Source organism: Macrobrachium rosenbergii, chromosome 48 (genome assembly GCF_040412425.1).
Source record: "Macrobrachium rosenbergii isolate ZJJX-2024 chromosome 48, ASM4041242v1, whole genome shotgun sequence".
Taxonomy (NCBI): domain Eukaryota; kingdom Metazoa; phylum Arthropoda; class Malacostraca; order Decapoda; family Palaemonidae; genus Macrobrachium; species Macrobrachium rosenbergii.
This window is the reverse complement of record NC_089788.1, coordinates 72832720-72854665: the sequence shown is the minus strand read 5'-3', so window position 1 is coordinate 72854665 and position 21946 is coordinate 72832720. Positions and strand designations below refer to the sequence as shown.

At 36.2% G+C, this 21946-nt stretch overlaps 1 protein-coding gene across 1 annotated transcript in view; it reads left to right on the top strand.

Annotated features, from left to right (window-relative positions):
* The window catches only part of LOC136831528 (uncharacterized), a 178165-nt gene that overhangs the window by 107798 nt on the left and 48421 nt on the right, over positions 1-21946 (top strand). Inside the window, exons 2-4 of the mRNA XM_067092098.1 lie at positions 6885-7082; positions 14547-15179; positions 15780-15992. Coding sequence (XP_066948199.1) covers positions 6885-7082; positions 14547-15179; positions 15780-15992 — 1044 coding nt within the window. The remainder of the gene's footprint in view (positions 1-6884; positions 7083-14546; positions 15180-15779; positions 15993-21946) is intronic.

Sequence of the window (21946 nt, the reverse complement as noted above, 5' to 3'; positions counted from 1 at the left end):
GGGTGGAGGGGGAGGGGGAGGGGGAGGGAAGGAGGTATTGTTCCATTCTCGAGAATTTCCTTTATTCGGTGTTTATCACGGGATCGACCTTGGGAAGGGAGCAGAGTTCCTGTTCCAAGATCGTCTCTGAAGGGAGGAGAGAAAGATGATAATCGAGGCGGTGGTGCGCCTCGAGTCTACCTCTGATTATGTGGGAGGTAGGCGAAAAAGAGGTACCTCTGAGGAGGTAGGTGGAGAGGTACCTCTGAGGAGGTAAGAGAAATGATCGTGAAGGTGTCCCCTCTGAGGAGGTAGGTGAAGGGGTATCTCTGAGGAGGAAGGTTGGTACCTCTGAGGAGGTAAGAGAATGATCACGGTGCACTCTGAGGTAGGTGGACCTCTGATCATGGAGATGTACCTCCGAGGAGGTAGTTGAAGGAGGAGGTACCTCTGGTCACTAAGGCGTGACTGAAGAGGTACCTCTGATCATAGCTACAATGGCTGATGGAAGAGGTACCTCTGATCATAGCTACAATGGGTGATGGAAGAGGTACCTCTGATCATGGAAGGAGAGGGGACGGAAGAGGTACCTCTGATCAAGGAAGGAGTGTAGGATACAAGAGGTACCTCTGATCAGATTGAAGAAGTCCCTCCGACCACGGAACAGACATGTGAATAAAACACGACGGAATTAGATGAGAGGAGATTTACCTCTGAGAATGAAGATAATGCTCTAAGAGGTACCTCCGTGATGTAAAAGACCCCTCCAACCACACAAAAAAAAAGAATAAAGAAAGAAAGAAAGAGGTAAAGAGAATAGGTTAATATTGCCGGATGTCGTGTCAATGAAATGGCCGCCTTCGCGGAATATGCCAAGCCTCTCTCATTCCTAACTGTATTGCGAAGATGAGAGTAAAAACCTAGCCACCAAATGCATGCCTGCAAGCAGTGCGTGTAACACAGAATAACCAGGAAAGACAAGAAGAATTTAGAGGTAAAGTAAAGAATTTATATATAATAAATTGAGAAGATTGTTGAACACTGAGGTGAAATAATAAAGGGGAAATTATTGTTTGAACAAAAAACAATAATCTGTTTAGAAACTATTAAAAGTAATAAAGGCATGGGGAAAATATAACGAAATACAAAGAACTGAATGGATATTATAATAATAATAATTATTATTAATAATAATTATTATTATTACTCAGAAGATGAAAAATTACACACACACACACACACACATATATATATATATATATATATATATATATATATATATATATATATATATATATATATATATATATATATATAATGTTAAAAAAACAAACACAAAGAACTGAATGAAGAACACAGAATAAATACAAAGAAATGAATGCTAAACATATATGAACAAAGTTTGTCGAAAAACAAAACGCACAATTGCAAACTAGCGGACCATTATCGAATCACCACATACATCATCCACTTGAGTAAACCAATCTGACCTACCTTTCTCAATGATCTTAAACAATTTTTTCCCCTTCCTGAAATTTAGACATCTAATCTTCCGGGTACACTTAGAACAATGCAATATAGATTTACCCGGACTGGAAACCTGCTGGGGGCAGTCGCTGTCATGTTTTTGTCATTGTAGAGACACAGAGGGCGAAAAGTCTGCCCAGTGCTTGGAAACAAAACAAAGAAGAAGAAGAAGAAGAAGAAGAAGAAGAAGAAGAAGAAGAAGACTGCTTCCTGCTGGCTTTGAATGTTAGAAAAACATTTCTCAAAGTTCTAGTAACAATGGTGAAATTCTTGCGATTGCCTGTATAACAGAGAGAGAGAGAGAGAGAGAGAGAGAGAGAGAGAGAGAGAGAGAGAGATACTACTTCATCTCTGGATCATCTGAGAGAGAGAGAGAGAGAGAGAGAGAGAGAGAGAGAGAGAGAGAGAGAGAGAAATCAAATATCACCCGGATAATACTTCATCTTCATATTCTCCTCATACATTCATTCATGGTTGAAGTCAAGAGAGAGAGAGAGAGAGAGAGAGAGAGAGAGAGAGAGAGAGAGAGAGAGAGAGAGAGAAGTAAATAAAACACCACCCGGATAATACTACATCTCCGCATCAGCTCCAACATTCATTCACGATTAAAGTCAACCATCTCTCAACCCTCTTTGATAAACAATCCAGGCAAACACGAACTATGACTCTGTGATTTATGAGTCACGAGCGCCGTTATATCCTTCCTTGTTTATTTTTCGTATTTCTGAATTTAGACGCCAAATTAATCAGTGCCTGAAATGTTTGCTTTCGTGAATTAGCACTATTTTTTTTTTTTACCTGGGTACCTGTGAAGGTTCCTCGATTATGCAAACAGTTTTGCATAAACATGCCGAGGTGTTGGTATTTATTTAGGCTTTGTGTTTATATATATGTATTTTTTACACTGACAATTATGAAAGCTAAAATACTCAACAATACAACACACTGTTTATTTATATATATATATATATATATATATATATATATATATATATATATATATATATATATATATATATATATATATATATATATATATATATATATATATATATATATATATATTATATATATCCATCGATCTAATATTCTATGTAAACAAAAATTTGCATAAATCTATTAATCATTTTTTTATGATCTACCCAGATATATCTTGTAGAATGTATAAGTTGTTCAGAGTAAATAACTACGCATTTATAGAGATCTGAAGTGTTCAGTCAAGGGACAACTCCTTACTGAAATAAAAAATAAATGAACAATATAATATACACATTTATATATATGAGTAATCTGTTTCAATATATATATATATATATATATATATATATATATATATATATATATATATATATATATATATCTATCTATCTATCTATCTATCTATCTATCTATCTATATATATATGTATGTGTGTGTGTGTGTGTACGTTTCAAAAAACAAGTCACGACGAAACTCGTCCCAAAATGAGTTAATCATTAGTTGACACTTCTTCGAACGGGGTCCGAGAAAGACTTAAGAATTCCCGACAAGTGCTATGAGAACAACGGCAATAGAATGATAACGGTTCGTACCTATAATGTGTCATTACGCTGCGTGTTATGATGTCATACGTTCCTGGAATGCTTTTTCTTCCGAGTCAGCAGGTGACGGTCGTGACAGGCGGAAATTCGGCTGTTGTTTCTGGTATTTGTGCTATTAATGCTATTACTACAACTCGATGGAAATCGTGATGCAAGGAAATTCTACTATTACTTTTTTTTTATGCTATTACTGCTATTACTAGAACTAACAGTCATATTGAAAAAGTAAAAAATGCGCCGAATTTTCTTCGGCGCAATCGAGTTTTCTGTACAGCCGCTACAGCGTATAATCAAGGTCACCGAAAACAGATCTATCTTTCGGTGGTCTCGGTATAATGCTGCATGAGCCGCGGCCCATGAAACTTTAACCACGGGCCTGTGGTGGCCTATCCTTTATCGTTGTCAGAAACACGATTATGGCTAACTTTAACCTTAAATAAAATAAAAACTACTGAGGCTAGAGGGCTGCAATTTGGTATGTTTGATGATTGGAGGGTGGATGATCAACATACCAGTTTGCAGCCATCTAGCCTCAGAATCTTTTAAGATCTGAGGACGGACAGGTAAAGTGCGGACAGAAAAAAGTGCGGACGGACAGACAAAGCCGGCACAATAGTTTTCTTTTACAGAAAACTAAAAGAGGAATAAGAAGAAAAAATGAGCAATTACAAATTAATAATCATTATGGACTTCAATTTTCAAGGACAAAAAATAAACAAAAAACGAATCATGGCAATTTATGTTCCTACTCCAGCCGGAAGTATAAATATTAAGGGCTACATAAGTTTCTTAACAGCCTCATTTGCATACACAACTTTAAAGGCGCTTTCGCCACTTCCTAATATGAGAGTCTCAAAGAACGCAGGATTCCTACTCTACTACTCTAGGATTCCTGTCATTCCAGGGTGTTACCTCTCCATAAGTGCCAGTGACTGCAACGCCAGATATCTTCCATTCACTTCATCAGTCAACAAATTTTATTGTAAAAATGGGTAGAATGATCGAATAAGTAAACACGAATTTTAAATGTCACATAAATGATTTCAGCTGATAAATCATAAATGCAGAATGATTTAGATCCATAAAATCGTCCACTACGAGTTCTTGGTATCATAAATGACAGTCAAGTTTTGATAATATTCGAGCAATGATTACTGAACTCCACATTCTGAATACTTAATAACTAATTAAATATACTTGTTTCTTGAATGATAACATACGAATCGTTTTAAATCAAGTTTATGATACCAAATGATGTAAATGTTGAAATATGAAGTGGTGTAGCACAAAATACATATTATTACTGGTTCAATTGAAAGAAAAATTATTTCCAGTGAATTAGCATGATCTCGGTGTATAATTAATTTTCGTATCTTCTTCAGAGAAACAATAAGTACGTTATTTGTTTCTAAATTATCTGAACACAGGCCCGGAGAGAAGAGAAAGAAAAAATAGAGCAAAGGAAATCCTAAAAGTATTTAATCCTTAAAAGAAAGTTTTAGAAACCGCCGGAATTTAAATGGCAAGACTGAGTAGGGTTTTTACCAGATCCGACCATGCAAGCATTACAAACACCACTGCTTTCATTGCCTACACAAAGAAAAGCAGAGCAACAACTTGTGCGTAAGGCATCTGCTAATTAATATGATTCAGTATGACCTTCGGAATACTTGCTCTCGAGCGCAGTGATGTTACGTAGCACCTTCTCTGAAAAGGCAGGGTCTTCTCTCGGACCCTTAGTTTCTGAGACAAGTATCAGCTGGCTACCAGCTTCTACTAAAACGAACTCAGAATAGAATAGAATGTACAGAATTTAAGCCAAAAGCCAAGCGCTGGGATCTATAAGATCTTCCAGCGCTGAAAGGGAAATTGACAGTAAGAAGGTTTGAAAGATGTAACAGGAGGAAAACCTCGCAGTTGCACCAGGAAACAATTGTTAGAGAGGGTGGAAAGTCGGATGGAAGAAAGAGAATATGAACGGAGGCACAGTATAAGAAATGAGAGAGGGTGCAGCTAGGGGCCGAAGGGACGCTGCAAAGACCCTTAAGTAATGCCTACAGTTCACCACGTGAGGTGTACTGACGGCACTACCCAACTACTGGGACTAAAACGAACTTGGTCAATTAAGTAAGACTTTTAAGACTCACTTCATTTCCATAAGTAAAGCAAGTGTAGCATTTGACTGGCTTGAATCGTGAGGACGCTAAGATATCTGTACAGTAATTACTTCTGTATTGCTCATCATAACAAAGTAACTTAATCAATAGTCATTTCTAGTAAAATCTATGAATGTAAGAGAACAGCTGTTTCAGTAGTTGGCCTTCAAGTAGCTGAGTAGCAACAGTGAAATGGGACGAATATAACGATATCCTCTTATAGACGGATAATCCTAAATTCCAGTCGGGTACATATCTGAGATTAATAAAAACAAGTCTCCTTCTACAACTGAGAGAGAGAGAGAGAGAGAGAGAGAGAGAGAGAGAGAGAGAGAGAGAGAGAGAGAGAGAGAGAGAGAGAAATCTGAAATGATTCAGCAGCCTGTCGTAAGATATTGCAATAACTAAGAAAATCATCTCACTAAATCAAATTTTGATAGAATAAATATAAAAAGATGAAAATCAGAATGTTTACTAATTTAATTAAGATGCCTTTCGTTCAGAGGCCATGACTACTAGTAATGTCAATGTTTAATTTTATTAAGCTAGTAACTAAGAAAAAAAATAAGATTTGAAAAAAAGTGCAACAACTTAAAAGACAAAAAAAAAAAAAAAAAGTCCCCTTACACGACTTCAAAAAAAAAAACCAACAACAAAAAACAGTCTCCTAACACGGACTATAATTCATACTCCATCTACAAAGAAAATATAATTTAGAGCCACAACAATAAAACGTACCAAGGAGCATAAAAAAACCCAGCAGTTGCTTCCTCTGTTTTTTAGCCTGATCTGTAGGAGATGCTCACCTTGCCCAGGAATTTATAGCAAATCATATTTTACCGACAAACTTCATCATTTCACCCTTACCTGCACCAACACCAGCGGGCTTCGCATTAAACGGGCCACTTCCTCGTTGTTCACGCTGCTAATTGGAATATTTTCCCACCGGGGGACTAGCACAGATATCTCTCCAGGAGGTCGAGATTAAGAACCTTGGATTCCTAAGGCCACTGTTAACGACACTTCTCTTAGGACAGGGCGACATCTAAAAAGTCTTCCTTATTTTAACGAAAGATGGATTAAAAAAAAACTGTTGCAGTTTCTCTAAGGTTATCTTATTAAAGGAAATTTTAAAAATGGGGCAGGAAGAGAATTAGATTGAATGCATTAAGAGGGTAGAATGTAAAACAACCATACAAGGTGTTCTTGTACAGCTAACGTACTTGTCTTTAAATCGAACGTTAGATCAGTTGATTCCTCCGAGAGTACATACAAACACACACACACAAACGCGCGTGCGCAAAGAAATTACGAAAAAAAAATCAGCAATGACAAAAAATTTATAGTCAAAATATTACCATACCATTTTTATATTTCAACTTCAGAATACTCCAGTTAATCTCGACTTCTTTCTTTAGGAAAAATCACTTAATCTCTTCTAACTTTTCTTGAAGATTCAGTTCTTAGAAACCTATAAAAGATAATCTTTCTTCTTTTGTAAAACTCCAGCCAACCTATCTTCTCTCTTTGGAAATCTCCAAAATCTAATCATTCCTTAGAAAGCCTTCAGCTAATACTTCCTCCCTCATCTGGAAGACTTCAACTAGTAACCAATCTCACCTTTCCATCATCTCCTTCTCAGGTGAGCCATGGACCCTCCTCATCCCCAAAAACTCCGGCCTCCCGAAGAGGGGGGGCTTCCTGGAGGACAAGGACACCACCAAGAAAATCCTCCTGAACCACGTCGTCCTGGGACAAGTGATCGATGCCAACAGCCCGCCGCAGAGACCCGCGCCCTCTACTATGGCAGGCACGCCCCTCATCTTCACAAAGGACGCGAGTAAGTCTCCAGGGCTCGTTTTATTAAGGTTGAATCAGACGGGGATGTATGAGGTTTACTTATTTATATTGGTATAGAATCAAATGGGGAGATATGAATTTTACTTATTCATATTTTGGGAGAGAATCAAATGGGGATATATGAGCTTTGCTTATTTATATATTAGGATAGAATTAAATGGGGATATATGAGCTTTACTTATTTATATTGGGATAGAATCAAATGGGGATATATGAAGTTTACTTATTCATATTTTGGGAGAGAATCAAATGGGGATATATGAGCTTTACTTATTTATAGCAAGATAGAATCAAATGTGGATATATGAGCTCTACTTATTTATATTTTGGGAGAGAATCAAATGGGGATATAAGAGCTTTACTTATTTATATTGGTATAGAATCAAATGGGGAGATATGAAGTTTACTTATTTATATTTTGGGAGAGAATCAAATGGGGACATAAGAGCTTTACTTATTCATATTGGGATAGAATCAAATGAGGAGATATGTTTACTTATTTATATTTTGGGAGAGAATCAAATGGGGATATATAGCTTTACTTATTTATATTGGGATAGACTCAAATGAGATATGATTTTACTTATTTATATTTTGGGAGAGAATCAAATGGGGATATATTTACTTATTTATATTGGGATTCAAATGGGGATATATGAGCATTACTTATTTATATTAGGACAGAATCAAATGGGGATATTTGAGCATTACTTATTTATATTAGGACAGAATTTATAAGCTCTGCTTATTTCTAAAATCAAATGGAGATATATGAGCTTTACTTATTTATATTAGGATAGAATCAAACGGGGATATATGAGCTTTATTTAGTTTCAACTGATTCGAACGTTGGTCTTTTTCAATGAGGTTACTCGAGGGATGTAAAGAATCAAATACTATTATTTTAATAAGTGAAATGATGACTGATTATAAGAGCTATTATTTATTAATCGATTTTGAGGTTATGAAGAGCACAGATCTGCTAGTGATGATAGCTATCTGAAGTTCATTTAAATTTCTCCTAAAAACATTTGGGATGTATCTTACATGAAAATAATAATAATAATAATAATAATAATAATAATAATATTAATAATAATAATAATAATAATAACAAATTATATTATTATTATTATTATTATTATTATTATTATCTGTTTGGAAGTATTTATAATAATAATAATAATAATAATAATAATAATAATAATAATATTATTATTATTTATTATTATCATAAACACTCCCGCACAAAACTAAAAAAAACTAGAAGGCATCAAAACAGCCAATGCAAAGCTCCCAATGAATCCCACCTACCTGTAACAGGATACTCGTACAACTCCTGAACGCTTCTAAAAAGAGAACCGCCTTCCCCAGGACCCTAATAATATTGATAACATTGTCCACGTCGATTGAAGTTTCGGAACACAACACGTCGGTAGAGGAAATCTTCATCCATTTTAACGGCCCTTATCCACCAACAATTTAGGGCAGGACCGGGTAACGGGGTCCCGCTATCCCCCAAATTTCGCTGAAGAGGAGTAAACATCTTCTTGATTGTCAATCGGTCACTTTTATCTGCGCTGCCAAAACTCAGGCTGAATCCCTGATTAGTCTATGGGTGGGGGACTTCCAGGCAACGTACCTATGTTGCAGAGGGTGGATCTTCAGAAAGACATAAATTATATAAATATATATATATATATATATTTATATATATATTATATATATATATATATGTATATATATATAATATATATATATATATATATATATATATATATATATATATATATATATATATATATATATATATATATATATATATATATATACATATATATCACACATTACCACAAGGCGAAAAATAAGAGACAGGGTGTAGGTCCTGACCGGTTTCGACTTTATTTATAAGCCATGACGATAATAATCATACTATATATATATATATATATATATATATATATATATATATATACAGTATACACAGAGGAAAGAAAAAAACAATGGAGTGCTGCAAGGCCTTTCGACTTGTCCTTTACTTTATTTATATATTCATCACGTTCCATATTTTCGTGATTCAGTTATACACACACACACACACACACACACACACACACACACACACATATATATATATATATATATATATATATATATATATATATATATATATATATATAAAAATTAAGCTACAAATATTATTTAACATCCAATTCGCTCTACCTCGGAAATCATACTGAAGGAGAATTATGAGACAGTTTAGTGGTAGGGCACTCGCCACTGAAGTCAGAGACAGTTACAGTTGGTGGTTCGAGTCCATCAGATGACTATCACTTGTCAATTATAATTCCCCTCCGGTATAATTTTCGAGGTGGAGCAAACTCGATATTAAATGACATTTGTAGCTTGATGTTTGTGTGCAAAAAATGCATCAGTGATGTGATAAAATTACACACATACAGTATATATATATATATATATATATATATATATATATATATATATATATATATATATATATATATATATATATATACATATATATATATATATGTATATATATATACATATACATATATATAGCCTACATAAATACATACATACATACATACATACATACATACATACATACATATTTATCCAGGCACATTACGAGTAGGTCAGGAGAAATTATCACGAAGGACGCTAATCTTATTACCTTCCTAAATTAAAAAATTCAAACACCACTTAAACCAAGGCAAGGTAGAGGCCGAGATATAAAAAAAAAAACACACACACACAAAAAAGAAAACACCCAGTAAAAGTCATGGAAACTACGCCAAAAAAAAAAAGCAACCCAGCACCCTTCTCAAAGAAGAGTGACGGCGGCATCCAGGATTTACGGCAACACAGGTATGCAGTTGTAATTAACCACCCATGCAGGTAAGGCCAGGAACGGGCAAATATGTTTTGTCCGCCTCTCGCCGCTGGAGTCTACCTTGATTATGAGGTAAGCAGGCTGCCCACAAGAGCTTGTTATGGGGTCTGGCCCTGTCGATGAACGCCGGAGATTAATGCAGACTGGATTTCGAATGGCATTATGGCTCTCGATTCCCATACCTCAGCTCCCGAAGACAGATACGATTGCTGAGGCATTTCGGAATTGGTTCTCTATGGAGAATGCCCGCGGATGCCTGAGTCCTCTTAAGCGAAGAGGGAACTGGATCCTTATGATGTTGACCAAGCGTCAGTCCAGTAAATATCGATCTTCTTGATGTGTACTCAGTTTTGATGAGGACTTATCAATTTCTGACATTTTTCCAAGCTGAAATTAAATTTTCGTAAGCTGACCAGAAGAATAAAGAAGTTCTCTGAAGAAATAAATAAAAACAAACTCAATTTTAGCTGCCTGACCAATATAATAAAGAAGTCTGAAGATATCAATAAAAACAAACAGAATAAAAAACACACTTGGTTTACCTTGGAACCACTCAAACACTGACATACACTTACAGTCAAGAGCACAATAAAAAAAACAACGTCTCACACTGAAATCACATAAGGGTCTATTTGGTTAAAAACTGCCATTTCAGTCTGAGAATCAAGGTTAAGGAGCAATGTCTAAAACCACAATCACTGTTATGAAACAGCTTTTGGATGACTATGGAATAAGCACGGAAATAAAGCATTCAAAGAAATGCAGTATCATGTAAAACCTCGATGACCTCCTGAGAGGTGAGGAGAGGAGAGGGGAGGAGAGGGGAGGGGTGGGGAGAGGAGGGAAGGGGAGGGAGTATGGATACTCCCGAATTGGTAGAAGACATGGTGCTCTCGTGCTTCTAGCATAATATAAAACATTGAAGTCATACAGGTGGATTCACTCTGTTACCTGTTATGCACAAAAGCACCCATCAATAATAATCCGCTGATGTGAAGTAATTATGAAAAATGACATAAAAATGATTGTTGGTCACTTCCAAGCTGTCGCGGAGGTACCGCAATAATATAAACAAAAAAAGTAATATTCTTCGTATATAAGATTCATGAACAAATATATGATATATTACGAGTACAGGGAAATCTCAAATCACTTCCCGCTTTCCTTGTGGGAGATTGCATCTAAAGCGGCATTTATATTAAATGAAATAAAATAGAAATGAAAAAGTTAAATTATCGAAAAAAATATTTTCCTGCAAGGTTTTTTCCCAGTGAAAAAAAAAAAAAAAAAATTCTCACCCTCCGTATTATCCGCACAAAAAGATGACACGTCTTGAAGCACTTTAGATTATACCCTCCAATTCTGAAAACTCCAAAACTGAGGTTTTACCGCAAAGGCGTTTTCTCTGTAACCATAATTTGGGTTCGACATTGTGCCCAGCTGTGGGCATACTGCCAATTTCCATGAAACCCCTAAAAACTGGTCTTTCGGGTCCAAGGGACTTAGAACCATGTTAACACGAATAGCGACTTCTATATAAAAAAAGCGAGGTTGTATTTCTTTGTAAAAGGACAATGAACTGAATTTATGGAGGAATGTAAAGGAAAAAGAAAACAAACAACTCCCATCGGGAATTCCACCGTACGGGATTTCCGTAAAAAACAAGGAAAGAATGCGCCGAGCTTTCTTCGGCGCAATCGAGTTATCTGTACAGCCGCTACTGCAGCGTATAATCAAAGCCACCGAAAACAGATCTATCTTTCGGTAGTCTCTGTATAATGCTGTATGAGCCGCGGCCCATGAAATCTTAACCACGGCCCGTTGGTGGTCTATCCTATATCGCTGCCAGGAGCACGATTATGGCTAACTTGAAACTTAAATAAAATAAAAACTACTGAGTCTAGAGGGCTGCAATTTGGTACGTTTGATGATTGGAGGGTGGATGATCGACATACCAATTGACAGCCCTCTAGCCTCAGTAGTTTTTAAGATCTGAAGTTTTTAAGATCTGACGGCAGACAGAAAAAAGTGCGGACGGACAGACAAGGCCGGCACAACAGTCTTATTTTACAGATAAAAAAATGGATTTTAGGCAACAATTATAGAGCAGTCTACAATGTCTGAACAAAGTACTGAACATACCTCTGTCAGGGAACACGATTTCATTCTCCTTCTCGGAAGGTGTTTCATTATAATGGCCACCTGGAAAGATAAGAAATAGCATAATAAATTATAAGCCTTAGTAACTGAAGTGTACATCAATAACAAGTAAAAAATTCGCCGAAGTTTCTTCGGCGCAATCGAGTTTTCTGTACAGCGTATAATGCTGTATGAGCCGCGCCCACGAAGTTTTCAGCCACGGCCAGGTGATGGCCTGTCCTATAACGCTGCCAGACGCACGATTATGGCTAACTTTAACTTTAAATAAAATAAAAACCACTGAGGCTAGAGGGCTGCAATTTGGTATGTTTGATGATTGGAGGGTGGATGATCAACGTACCAATTTGCAGCCCTCTAGCCTCAGTAGTTTTTAAGATCTGAGGGCGGACAGAAGAAGTGCGGACGGACAGACAAAGCCACCACAATATTTTTCCTTTACAGAAAACTGAAAAGGTTTCGTCAAGATAATAAGGAAACGATACGATATGTTTGTGCATCACTTTGATGAATTTCCTAAAACAAGATAATATATCTGAACCCTTTCGCTGAAAAGGGGAACATATGATGCACGCATACCGTACATTACTTGAGAATGTCTTCCTAGTCATTATTTACTTTTGTATTTACAAAAAAGTATAATGAAGTCAACCAAACAACTGCATTATATCACGATATGACAGAAGCGGCACTCTGTTTAGTTTCACCGATTGCCCTTCGAACGCTGATATTTCTTGCAAAAAAAGAATATAATTTACAAGTGAACTATTTTCGACCATGCGTCCAAAAACACGTGATTCAAATACAATCAAATATATCCGCTGAACAAAGAGGAATAGAAAAGAAACAATGACAGCGAAACCGCAAGAAACCAGCAAGAGACTATTTAAAAAAAAAAGGAGAGAGCTGTCATAAAATGAATTCTCTTGAAAAAACCAAAATCCTTGAGCACTTTTCACCAAGATGCAATTTCAAAGGCGTTTATGATTTTGTTGGTTAAAAATATGCATTGGAGGAAAGTAGGAAAATAATCTACAGTTTTGAAGCAAACTTCAATTAAGTGACAGCAGACCCACATCCATCCCTACAGAAAGGGGCAATTATGCCCATCCCTTAAAAACTCCTATCTCCACCATTAAAAAGGCAAAAAAATAATACAAATGCAAGCGACAGCAGAGATGATGTCATATTCTAGCCCAGAGAGAGATAATGTCACCGTGGTGTCTGAAGCCGTAGAACCATTAGTCTTCAACCATCGCGATAGGTTGCATGGTGTCATGTCCTCACGTACCTGCCTGACGGGATGAGTGGATGGGGCCTTTCTGATTAAGATCCTTAATGGTGGTTTTGGCAGTTGATGAACGGCGACGAGTGTGCGAACTGAAAACTCTACGGCACCGACACGCCACATTTCGCGGCTTTGATGAAGATTACCAACATCTATCTTATTATTATTATTATTATTATTATTATTATTATTATTATTATTATTATTATTATTCAGAAGATGAAACCTATTCATACGGAACAAGCCCATCACAGGGCCCACTGACTTGAAATTCAATCTTACAAAGAATATGGCGTTCATTAGGAATACAGAAAGAAGAGCCTACTTTTAAACAAGAAAAAATAACAAATTAATAAATTAACAAATAGATAAAAATGTATTAAAATGCAAGGAAAATAAAGAGACTAATAAAAATTCTATTGCTTCCTCGTTTTGTATTTTAGAAGTTTGAGATTAAAATAAGCGCGGAATCCTAACCGAGTTTAATACTGTACTCACCCACGAAATAATATATATTCTCGAATCCTAACCGAGTTTAATACTGTCCGCACCGACGAAATAATATATATTCTCCAAGACCATGCACCCAGGCCGTATACATAATATTTGATCTTTATCAAAATTATAAATATGCTTTGCAACATAATCCTAAATATATTGCATACACGAGCCTGTTCCCATTATCCTCTAATATCTAAGGTAATAAATTGATGATAAATACGACAGGCAAATCTTTCAAAATTAGTTTTTATTCTAAACACACAATTTACATTTTCTAATCCTTATGCTTCGTGTCACTCCTGAACGTCATACTTACGAAGAAAACACGTTTCATTAAATGGATATAAATTCTTGCTGGGTCACTTAATTATTAATTCAAGAAAATTTCCCGTTTGGCAAGAATTTGCATAGCAATAAAATGAGTGATACAGTGCACACCTAGAGTATAATATATATATATATATATATATATATATATATATATATATATATATATATATATATGTGTGTGTATTATAATGTGTGTGTGTGTGTGTGTATAAAATATTAGCTGCAATCTAATACACTATCCTTCTTTCCAGACGGCCCTATGGTAAACGGAGTCCGCTTCACTGGAGAGGAACACAAGCTGTCAGAGGGCGTGGTATACATCCTCGAGAGCTCCATTCCCATCCTGGACCTGGGCGGCGGCAGCAGCAGCAGCAGTGCCCCAACGAGAGCCCCAAGCACGGCGACACCTCCCACCTCCTCCTCCCCCACCAGCATCCCTCCCCTGACACACCGCTTCGCCACCTTCAAGCCCCGGCGTGACGGCCCACTCGGTCTCACCAGCAACAACCTGAAGCCCGAAGCCCAAATTGGCGTGATCCCCGAGAACATCGAGCCGGTCTTCGAAGACCTGGACGCCCACCCGGACGAAATCGGCGTCTTCGAGGAGGACTTGGGCAGCGGTTCCGTCTCGGATTTCTCGATCCCCAACAGGCGGAGACCTTCCTCTGCCTCCGGTCCCTCAGGCCCTTCAAACAGCAACAGCAGCAACGACAACAAGCCTTCAGGAGGGTTCTCCGAGTTCTCCGGGTCGGAGATCGAGCCTGCCAAGGAGAAGACCTTCCTCGCTTCCTTCTTGGACTCTCTGAGGACGACCAGAGCTCACACTGGCGCCGAGTTCCTACACCATCTCTTGGCGTCCAACATTACGGACAAGTTCAGGGATGGTAAGTTGATCTTTTTTCAACCACTTAGTTGCTTCCAGTTCCCTCGGGATATTTAGCTTTTAAGGTCATTTGATTTTATGTGGATGCAGTTGTTATTAAACTTTACCGCACCTGAGACAGTTTAAGAGTCACGCAACAATCCTGCGACGTAAATCTTTCTGAAATGTGTAAGTGCGTGTTAAGAGGGGTTAATTTAAACATTAAACAGATACAAGTCAGAATATTAAAGAAGCTTCTTCTGAATAGAAGACATCTGAAGGAGAAAGAGAGAAGAAGAAGAGAGAAGAGAGAAGAAGAAGAAGAAGATACATCTGAAGAAGAAGAGAGAGAGAGAGAGAGAGAGAGAGAGAGAGAGAGAGAGAGAGAGAGAGAGAGAGAGAGAGAATATTAAAGAAGTTTCTAGTATACATCTGAAGAAGAAGAAGAAGAAGAAGACAGAGAGAGAGAGAGAGAGAGAGAGAGAGAGAGAGAGAGAGAGAGAGAACTGCTCCCCCTTTTCTTCTTCTTCTTTTTTTTACAGATCACAGTAATCCTTAAGAACTGCGAATCAAACAACCAGCCCTCCAGTGCCACTAACCAGTGTTTTATTGTCCATTGCAGCTGGTCGGTACACAGCCCTGGTGCCGTATGACTCAGCATTCTACCAGTATTATCCCATTGACTGGGGCTTCAACCCCTTCCTGGTGGCGAACTTCACCAGGGACGTCGTCCTCAACCACTTCATAAGGGGCAACGTCGCCCTCGAGGACCTTCCCAGCTTGGCTGAGCTGACGACCCTCGGAGGGAGAGTCATCAAATTCATCAGGAAGGGAAGTGAGTACCTTTTTTCTTTTTTATGTGTTGATACAAGGACATAGATGATATTTCAAACTAGTTCCTCGTTGGACGGGGCTGTAGAGTTCTCGGCTAGCACCCTGCTGGGCCCGCGTTCGAGTCTCCGACCGGCCAATGAAGAATTAGAGGAATTTATTTGTGGTGGTAGAAATTCATTTCTCGGTATAATGTGGTTCGGATTCCACAATAAGTTGTAGGTCCCGTTGCTAGGTAACCAACTGGTTCTTAGGCACGTGAAATAAGTCTAATCCTTCGGGTCAGCCCTGGGAGAGCTGTTAATCAGCTCAGTGGTCTGGTTAAACTAGGACAACCTTAACTTTTCCTCCTGGAAACTGAGAGGACATTGATCGACAGGGTAACAGGGGGAAGGAAGGCTTTTCATGTGTAAAGTTACTAATCAGCTTTGAATCTTAATATTAAAATAAAGTTAATAATCAGCTTTGAATCTTAATATTAAAAGTGTAATTTGACAAACAGTACATTTAATCCTTAGGAGCCATGACATTTTCAAAGCTGTTATACACTACTCCTTTCAAATGAACTCCATATTCTTTGGAAGCTTGAATTTCAGGTTGATGACCCCAATGGGCTTGTTCCATATGAATAGGGTTCATCTGAATAATAATAATAATAATAATAATAATAATAATAATAATAATAATAATAATAATAATAATAATAATAATAACTGCATACTTAACACACCAGTACAACCTTCCAGTACAGAAAAACATCAATACAATTCGACTGCAATTGTCGAATCTTCCCTTTGGCGACTTGCACCAGCTCATTTGCTGTAATAAAAGTATAAATGAGAATAAACAGAAAAGAAGTATTCTGGGAAAACTCAAAGGAAGTATTCTGAGAAAACTCAAGGGGAGACATTAACATGTAAATTACAGTAATCTTTAAGAAGACGAGACTATAATCTCCTGGAAAATTTTGCGAGATTACTTGATCAGTTATATTCTCGGAGAAAATTGGTTTTACATTCGTATAAAATTTACCGGTGAATTCACCAAGAAACCGGTTGCATAATTATGCACACACGTATCTATCTATCTGTCTAATGATACACAGAAATAACTATCTCTGTAATCATACATACACAAAATATGTGCACGACTGTGTCTATGTTACATATCTCTCTCTCTCTCTCTCTCTCTCTCTCTCTCTCTCTCTCTCTCTCTATATATATATATATATATATATATATATATATATATATATATATATATATATATAATACATATTTATACACACATATACTTATGTATATATACATATATATGTGTATGTTAGATCTCTCTCTCTCTCTATATATATACTGTATATATATATATATATATATATATATATATATATATATATATATATATATATGCATGTATACACACATACATATATATACACACACATATATATATATATATATATATATATATATATATATATATATATATATATAGACTGCGTGTATGTACATACGTATGATGCGTACGCCATATGTACACACGTGAGAGCCATTGTCATAAACAAGCCTATGCACGCTACCCCGAAAACCTCGACGCTGGCGGCTGGTGGCGGCCATAAAATAACACGCGGAGCAATTTACCGCTGGCAGCAGCAGTTTTCTTGACAATCGGCCCCTGGTCCCTGTCCTTTTCACATTTTTAGAACCGCCTTGCAGTTTGCCTTGGCCTTCTGTCCCTGAAGTTAATTCCTGGTGCTGACCCTGGGGCATCCCCCCCCAAAAAAAAACTCATCAATCTCCGACAGAAGCGTCCTCGTCATCCATCCCTTCCGCGACGCCAAACCAGTCACGATGTCAATCGATAACTATGGCCCTAGGGTGGGAGAAAAAAAAAAAATGTTCGTAAATGGGAACGCAGCAGCGTGCCCATGCGAGATCGGCCCGGGCATTATAACGGAATGACGTGATGAGAGAGAGAGAGAGAGAGAGAGAGAGAGAGAGAGAGAGAGAGAGAGAGAGAGAGAGAGAATCAGCTGCTCGTCGTCGTACTGGCCATCCCTCTGCAATGATCCGTTTCCTCTGTGTTGTCATCCGCTCTGGTGTCATCACTTAATCGTGTGTACCCTCTCTCTCTCTCTCTCTTCTCTCTCTCTCTCTTTCGTTTACTCTATGCTATATGCACCACATAATTAGGAGAGATTTTCGGAAAAAGAAGTATGAAATGGCCTTATCACCTACGAATTGGCGTTTTTCTTTTAAACAGAAATATTACCGTATAAATCATTCTGTATAGGTCGTATGTATACATAAATTTATACATACATATATACGTATATGTATATAACATACATACATATATATGTATACAACATATATAAATATAATAATTTTTTTGCACTCCACTTCCCCTAGGAGTGGCTCTGGATAAAAGCAACACAACAGTCACTGTCGCTTGTCTGAGACAAGCAAATCTAACACACACACACACACACACACACACACATATATATATATATATATATATATATATATATATATATATTTAAATATGTATATATATGTGTACATACATACATATATATATATATATATATATATATATATATATATATATATATATATATATATATATATATATATATACAGTATATATATATATATATATATATATATATATATATATATATATATATATATATATATATATATATATATATATATATATATATATATATATATATATATATATATACGACCTTCCCTCAACCAAACAAAACTACTGCAAAATTCAAAAGAACCTCAATGTCGTAACAAACGAACTAAAACGAGAAAAACCCAACGCAAGCATTAAAAAAAAAAAGCTTTAGCAACCAGACAAGGAAGCCAACAAATAACTAAGTGTCGTATCACCTTGGTGCTGTTTCCAGGAAATTAATTTCCTCGCTGACCCGAAGTACAGATCACTTCCTTGTTGCCAGCGTATTAGCACGCGGAAAAGAGCTCGCAATTGGTTTCCGCGGCAATTGCCTTCGCGACCTTTCAAATGTCAATCTCTTCGGGTCGAAGAAAAGTCATTCTTTTGACATTTGAGTTTTCCGTAGAAGAAAACTGTGGTGCCGGCTTTGTCTGTCCGTCCGCACTTCTTGCTGTCCGCCCTCAGATCTTGAAAACTACTGAGGCTAGAGGGCTGCAAATTGGTGTGTTGATCATCCACCCTCCAGTCATCAAACATACCGAATTGCAGCCCTCTAGCCTCAGTAGGTTTTGTTCTAATTAAGGTTAAAGTTAGCCATAATCGTGCTTCTGGCAACGATGTAGGATAGGCCACCACTGGGTCGTGGTTAAAGTTTCATGGGCCGCGGCTTATGCAGCATTATACCGAGACCACCGGAAGATAGATCTATTTTCGGTGGCCTTGACTATGCGCTTTACAGAAAACTCGATTGCGTCGAAGAAACTTCGGCGCATTTGCTGTTTCAATCAGCTGATGGATTTTTTTTACTTAGAAAACGGTAAAGAACGGACGTGTAAAAACTGTTCTGAACAGTTTTCTTTATTTAAGTTTTGGGATCATGTCACTTCAATTTGTTAAGGATAATATATTTTTATATTTATTCACCTTTCTATATATACAGTATATACTATACATATATATATATATATATATATATATATATATATATATATATATATATATATATATACATATATACATATATATATATATATATGTATCTATATATATATATATATACATACATACACACACATATATCTACATATTATTTATATATATATATATACACACACACACACATATATATATATATATATATATATATATATATATATATATATATATATATATATATATATATATATATATATATGCCTATGATCACATAAGGCGGTTTCTCTTAAGGAAAAAATCACTGGTTTATTATCCATTAAATTCTGAATCAGTGAACAGCATCCAGTTAAAAAATCTTCCATCTCTCACAGCACAGTGATTGTGTGTATACATATATATACATACATATATGATAGGAATATACTGTATATTTGTATGCTAACTAAATATATTCCGATACATACCTATATACTAATCTATATATATAAAAAAATTATTTCACACGGACACACTAACAACATATACAAATTTTTCTTTTTACAGCATACATTCAAACACTTCTCTATTTATACACGAATCCCAGATACCATAAGCGATACCATTGGCTAATATCTTGCATCTGACTTCGATACTCAATAATAGGTTAATATATACAGTTCGCAATCATTCTAAAAAAAAAAAGAATTAATGACACAACTCAGTAAAATCAAAAACAGAATGATGACCTCCAGTTCACTCCCATTACCCAGGAGGGGGCCTTCATCCACCATCAATCCTCACAGCAGGACGAACGAGAAGGGAATATTATCAGTTGCAATAATTGACTGCAAGACATTTTCTCTGGATGTCGGCAACGGACTTCAAAGACACATTCTGGTATTTCGGGAGACGCTGACTTCAGGCCAATGAAGCAAAGGACTGGAGATAATTATACCGATTTGTTTTTTGCTCCTATACTTCAAATTGTTCTAAAAAAAAAGGCAGCCTCTTTTAGACACACAGAGCAGGCTCGATGAACCGTGAAACCACAGTGACAATTTTAATGCCCACACATTTCCTGGAGGCAATATTTAGGATTTATTGCTCATTTTTATTTCTTTTTATATTCTTTGACTGTTCTCTTTTCTTCTCGTTTCCCATTTTGTAAGAGATGAGCAGTCTGTTCTGAGGAATGTTGCCGTGCGAGGTCATAGGTTACTTGGGCGCTCATGACGAAAAACAATCATGACGATAGTTTAAAATTTTCAGCATTCCGTGACGTAATCACAGATTACGTAACGCCTGCTCAGCCATAAAAAGTGCGTTTGTTTTACTGCCTTCCGTCTCGAACGCAAAGACAGCCACAGTTTCCTTGTCAAAAAAGAAAAAAGATAAAAAACTTGGAGAGTAAAAGACTGAAATGCCAAGGTGCCCAACTCTGTAATTAAAATGACAATGACGGAAGAAATACATTCAGAACCATTTCTGTCGAAATAAAAATCGCAATAAAAATGAATAGTTATTATTATTATTATTATGATTATTATTATTATTATTATTATTATTATTCAGAAGATGAACCCTATTCATATGGAACAAGGCCACCAAAGGGTCAACTTGAATTCAAGCTTCCAAAGAATATTATTATTATTATTATTATTATTATTATTATTATTATTATTATTATTATTATTATTATTATTATTCAGAAGATGAACCCTATTCATATGGAACAAGGCCACCAAAGGGGTCACTGACTTGAAATTCAAGCTTCCAAAGAATATTATTATTATTATTATTATTATTATTATTATTATTATTATTATTATTATTATTCAGAAGATCAACCCTATCCATATGGAACAAGCCCACCAAAGGGGCCACTGACTTGAAATCCAAGCTTCCTAAGAAATCGGTGCTCATTCGAAAGAAGTTAAAAGAGGGCAATGGGAAACACTGAAAGAAGAGATTAGTGATCAGAAAAACAGACAAATTACCAAATAAATAAATAAATAAGTAAAAATGTAAGTAAGTTATTAAAATACAAGGAGAAAAGCCTGATTTACAAGGTCAAAAACTCTGGAATGGTGTAAATAATATTAACATCTTATTATTTAGTTACAAATTCTAAAAAAGAAAGCAAGATCTTATACGAGAACTCTGAAGTGGCCTAAACACCCCCCCAACAAAAAAAAAAAGAAAAGAAAAAAAGATACTTTATTGAACCTCATTCACCATGAATTTGAATGAAAATAAATTTCTCGAAGACTTAAAGGAAACGACGTAATACAATTTCGAAATATGAAAAGTAGGCCGAAATTTCCGGTATAAATAAGGACGCCCGAGAGA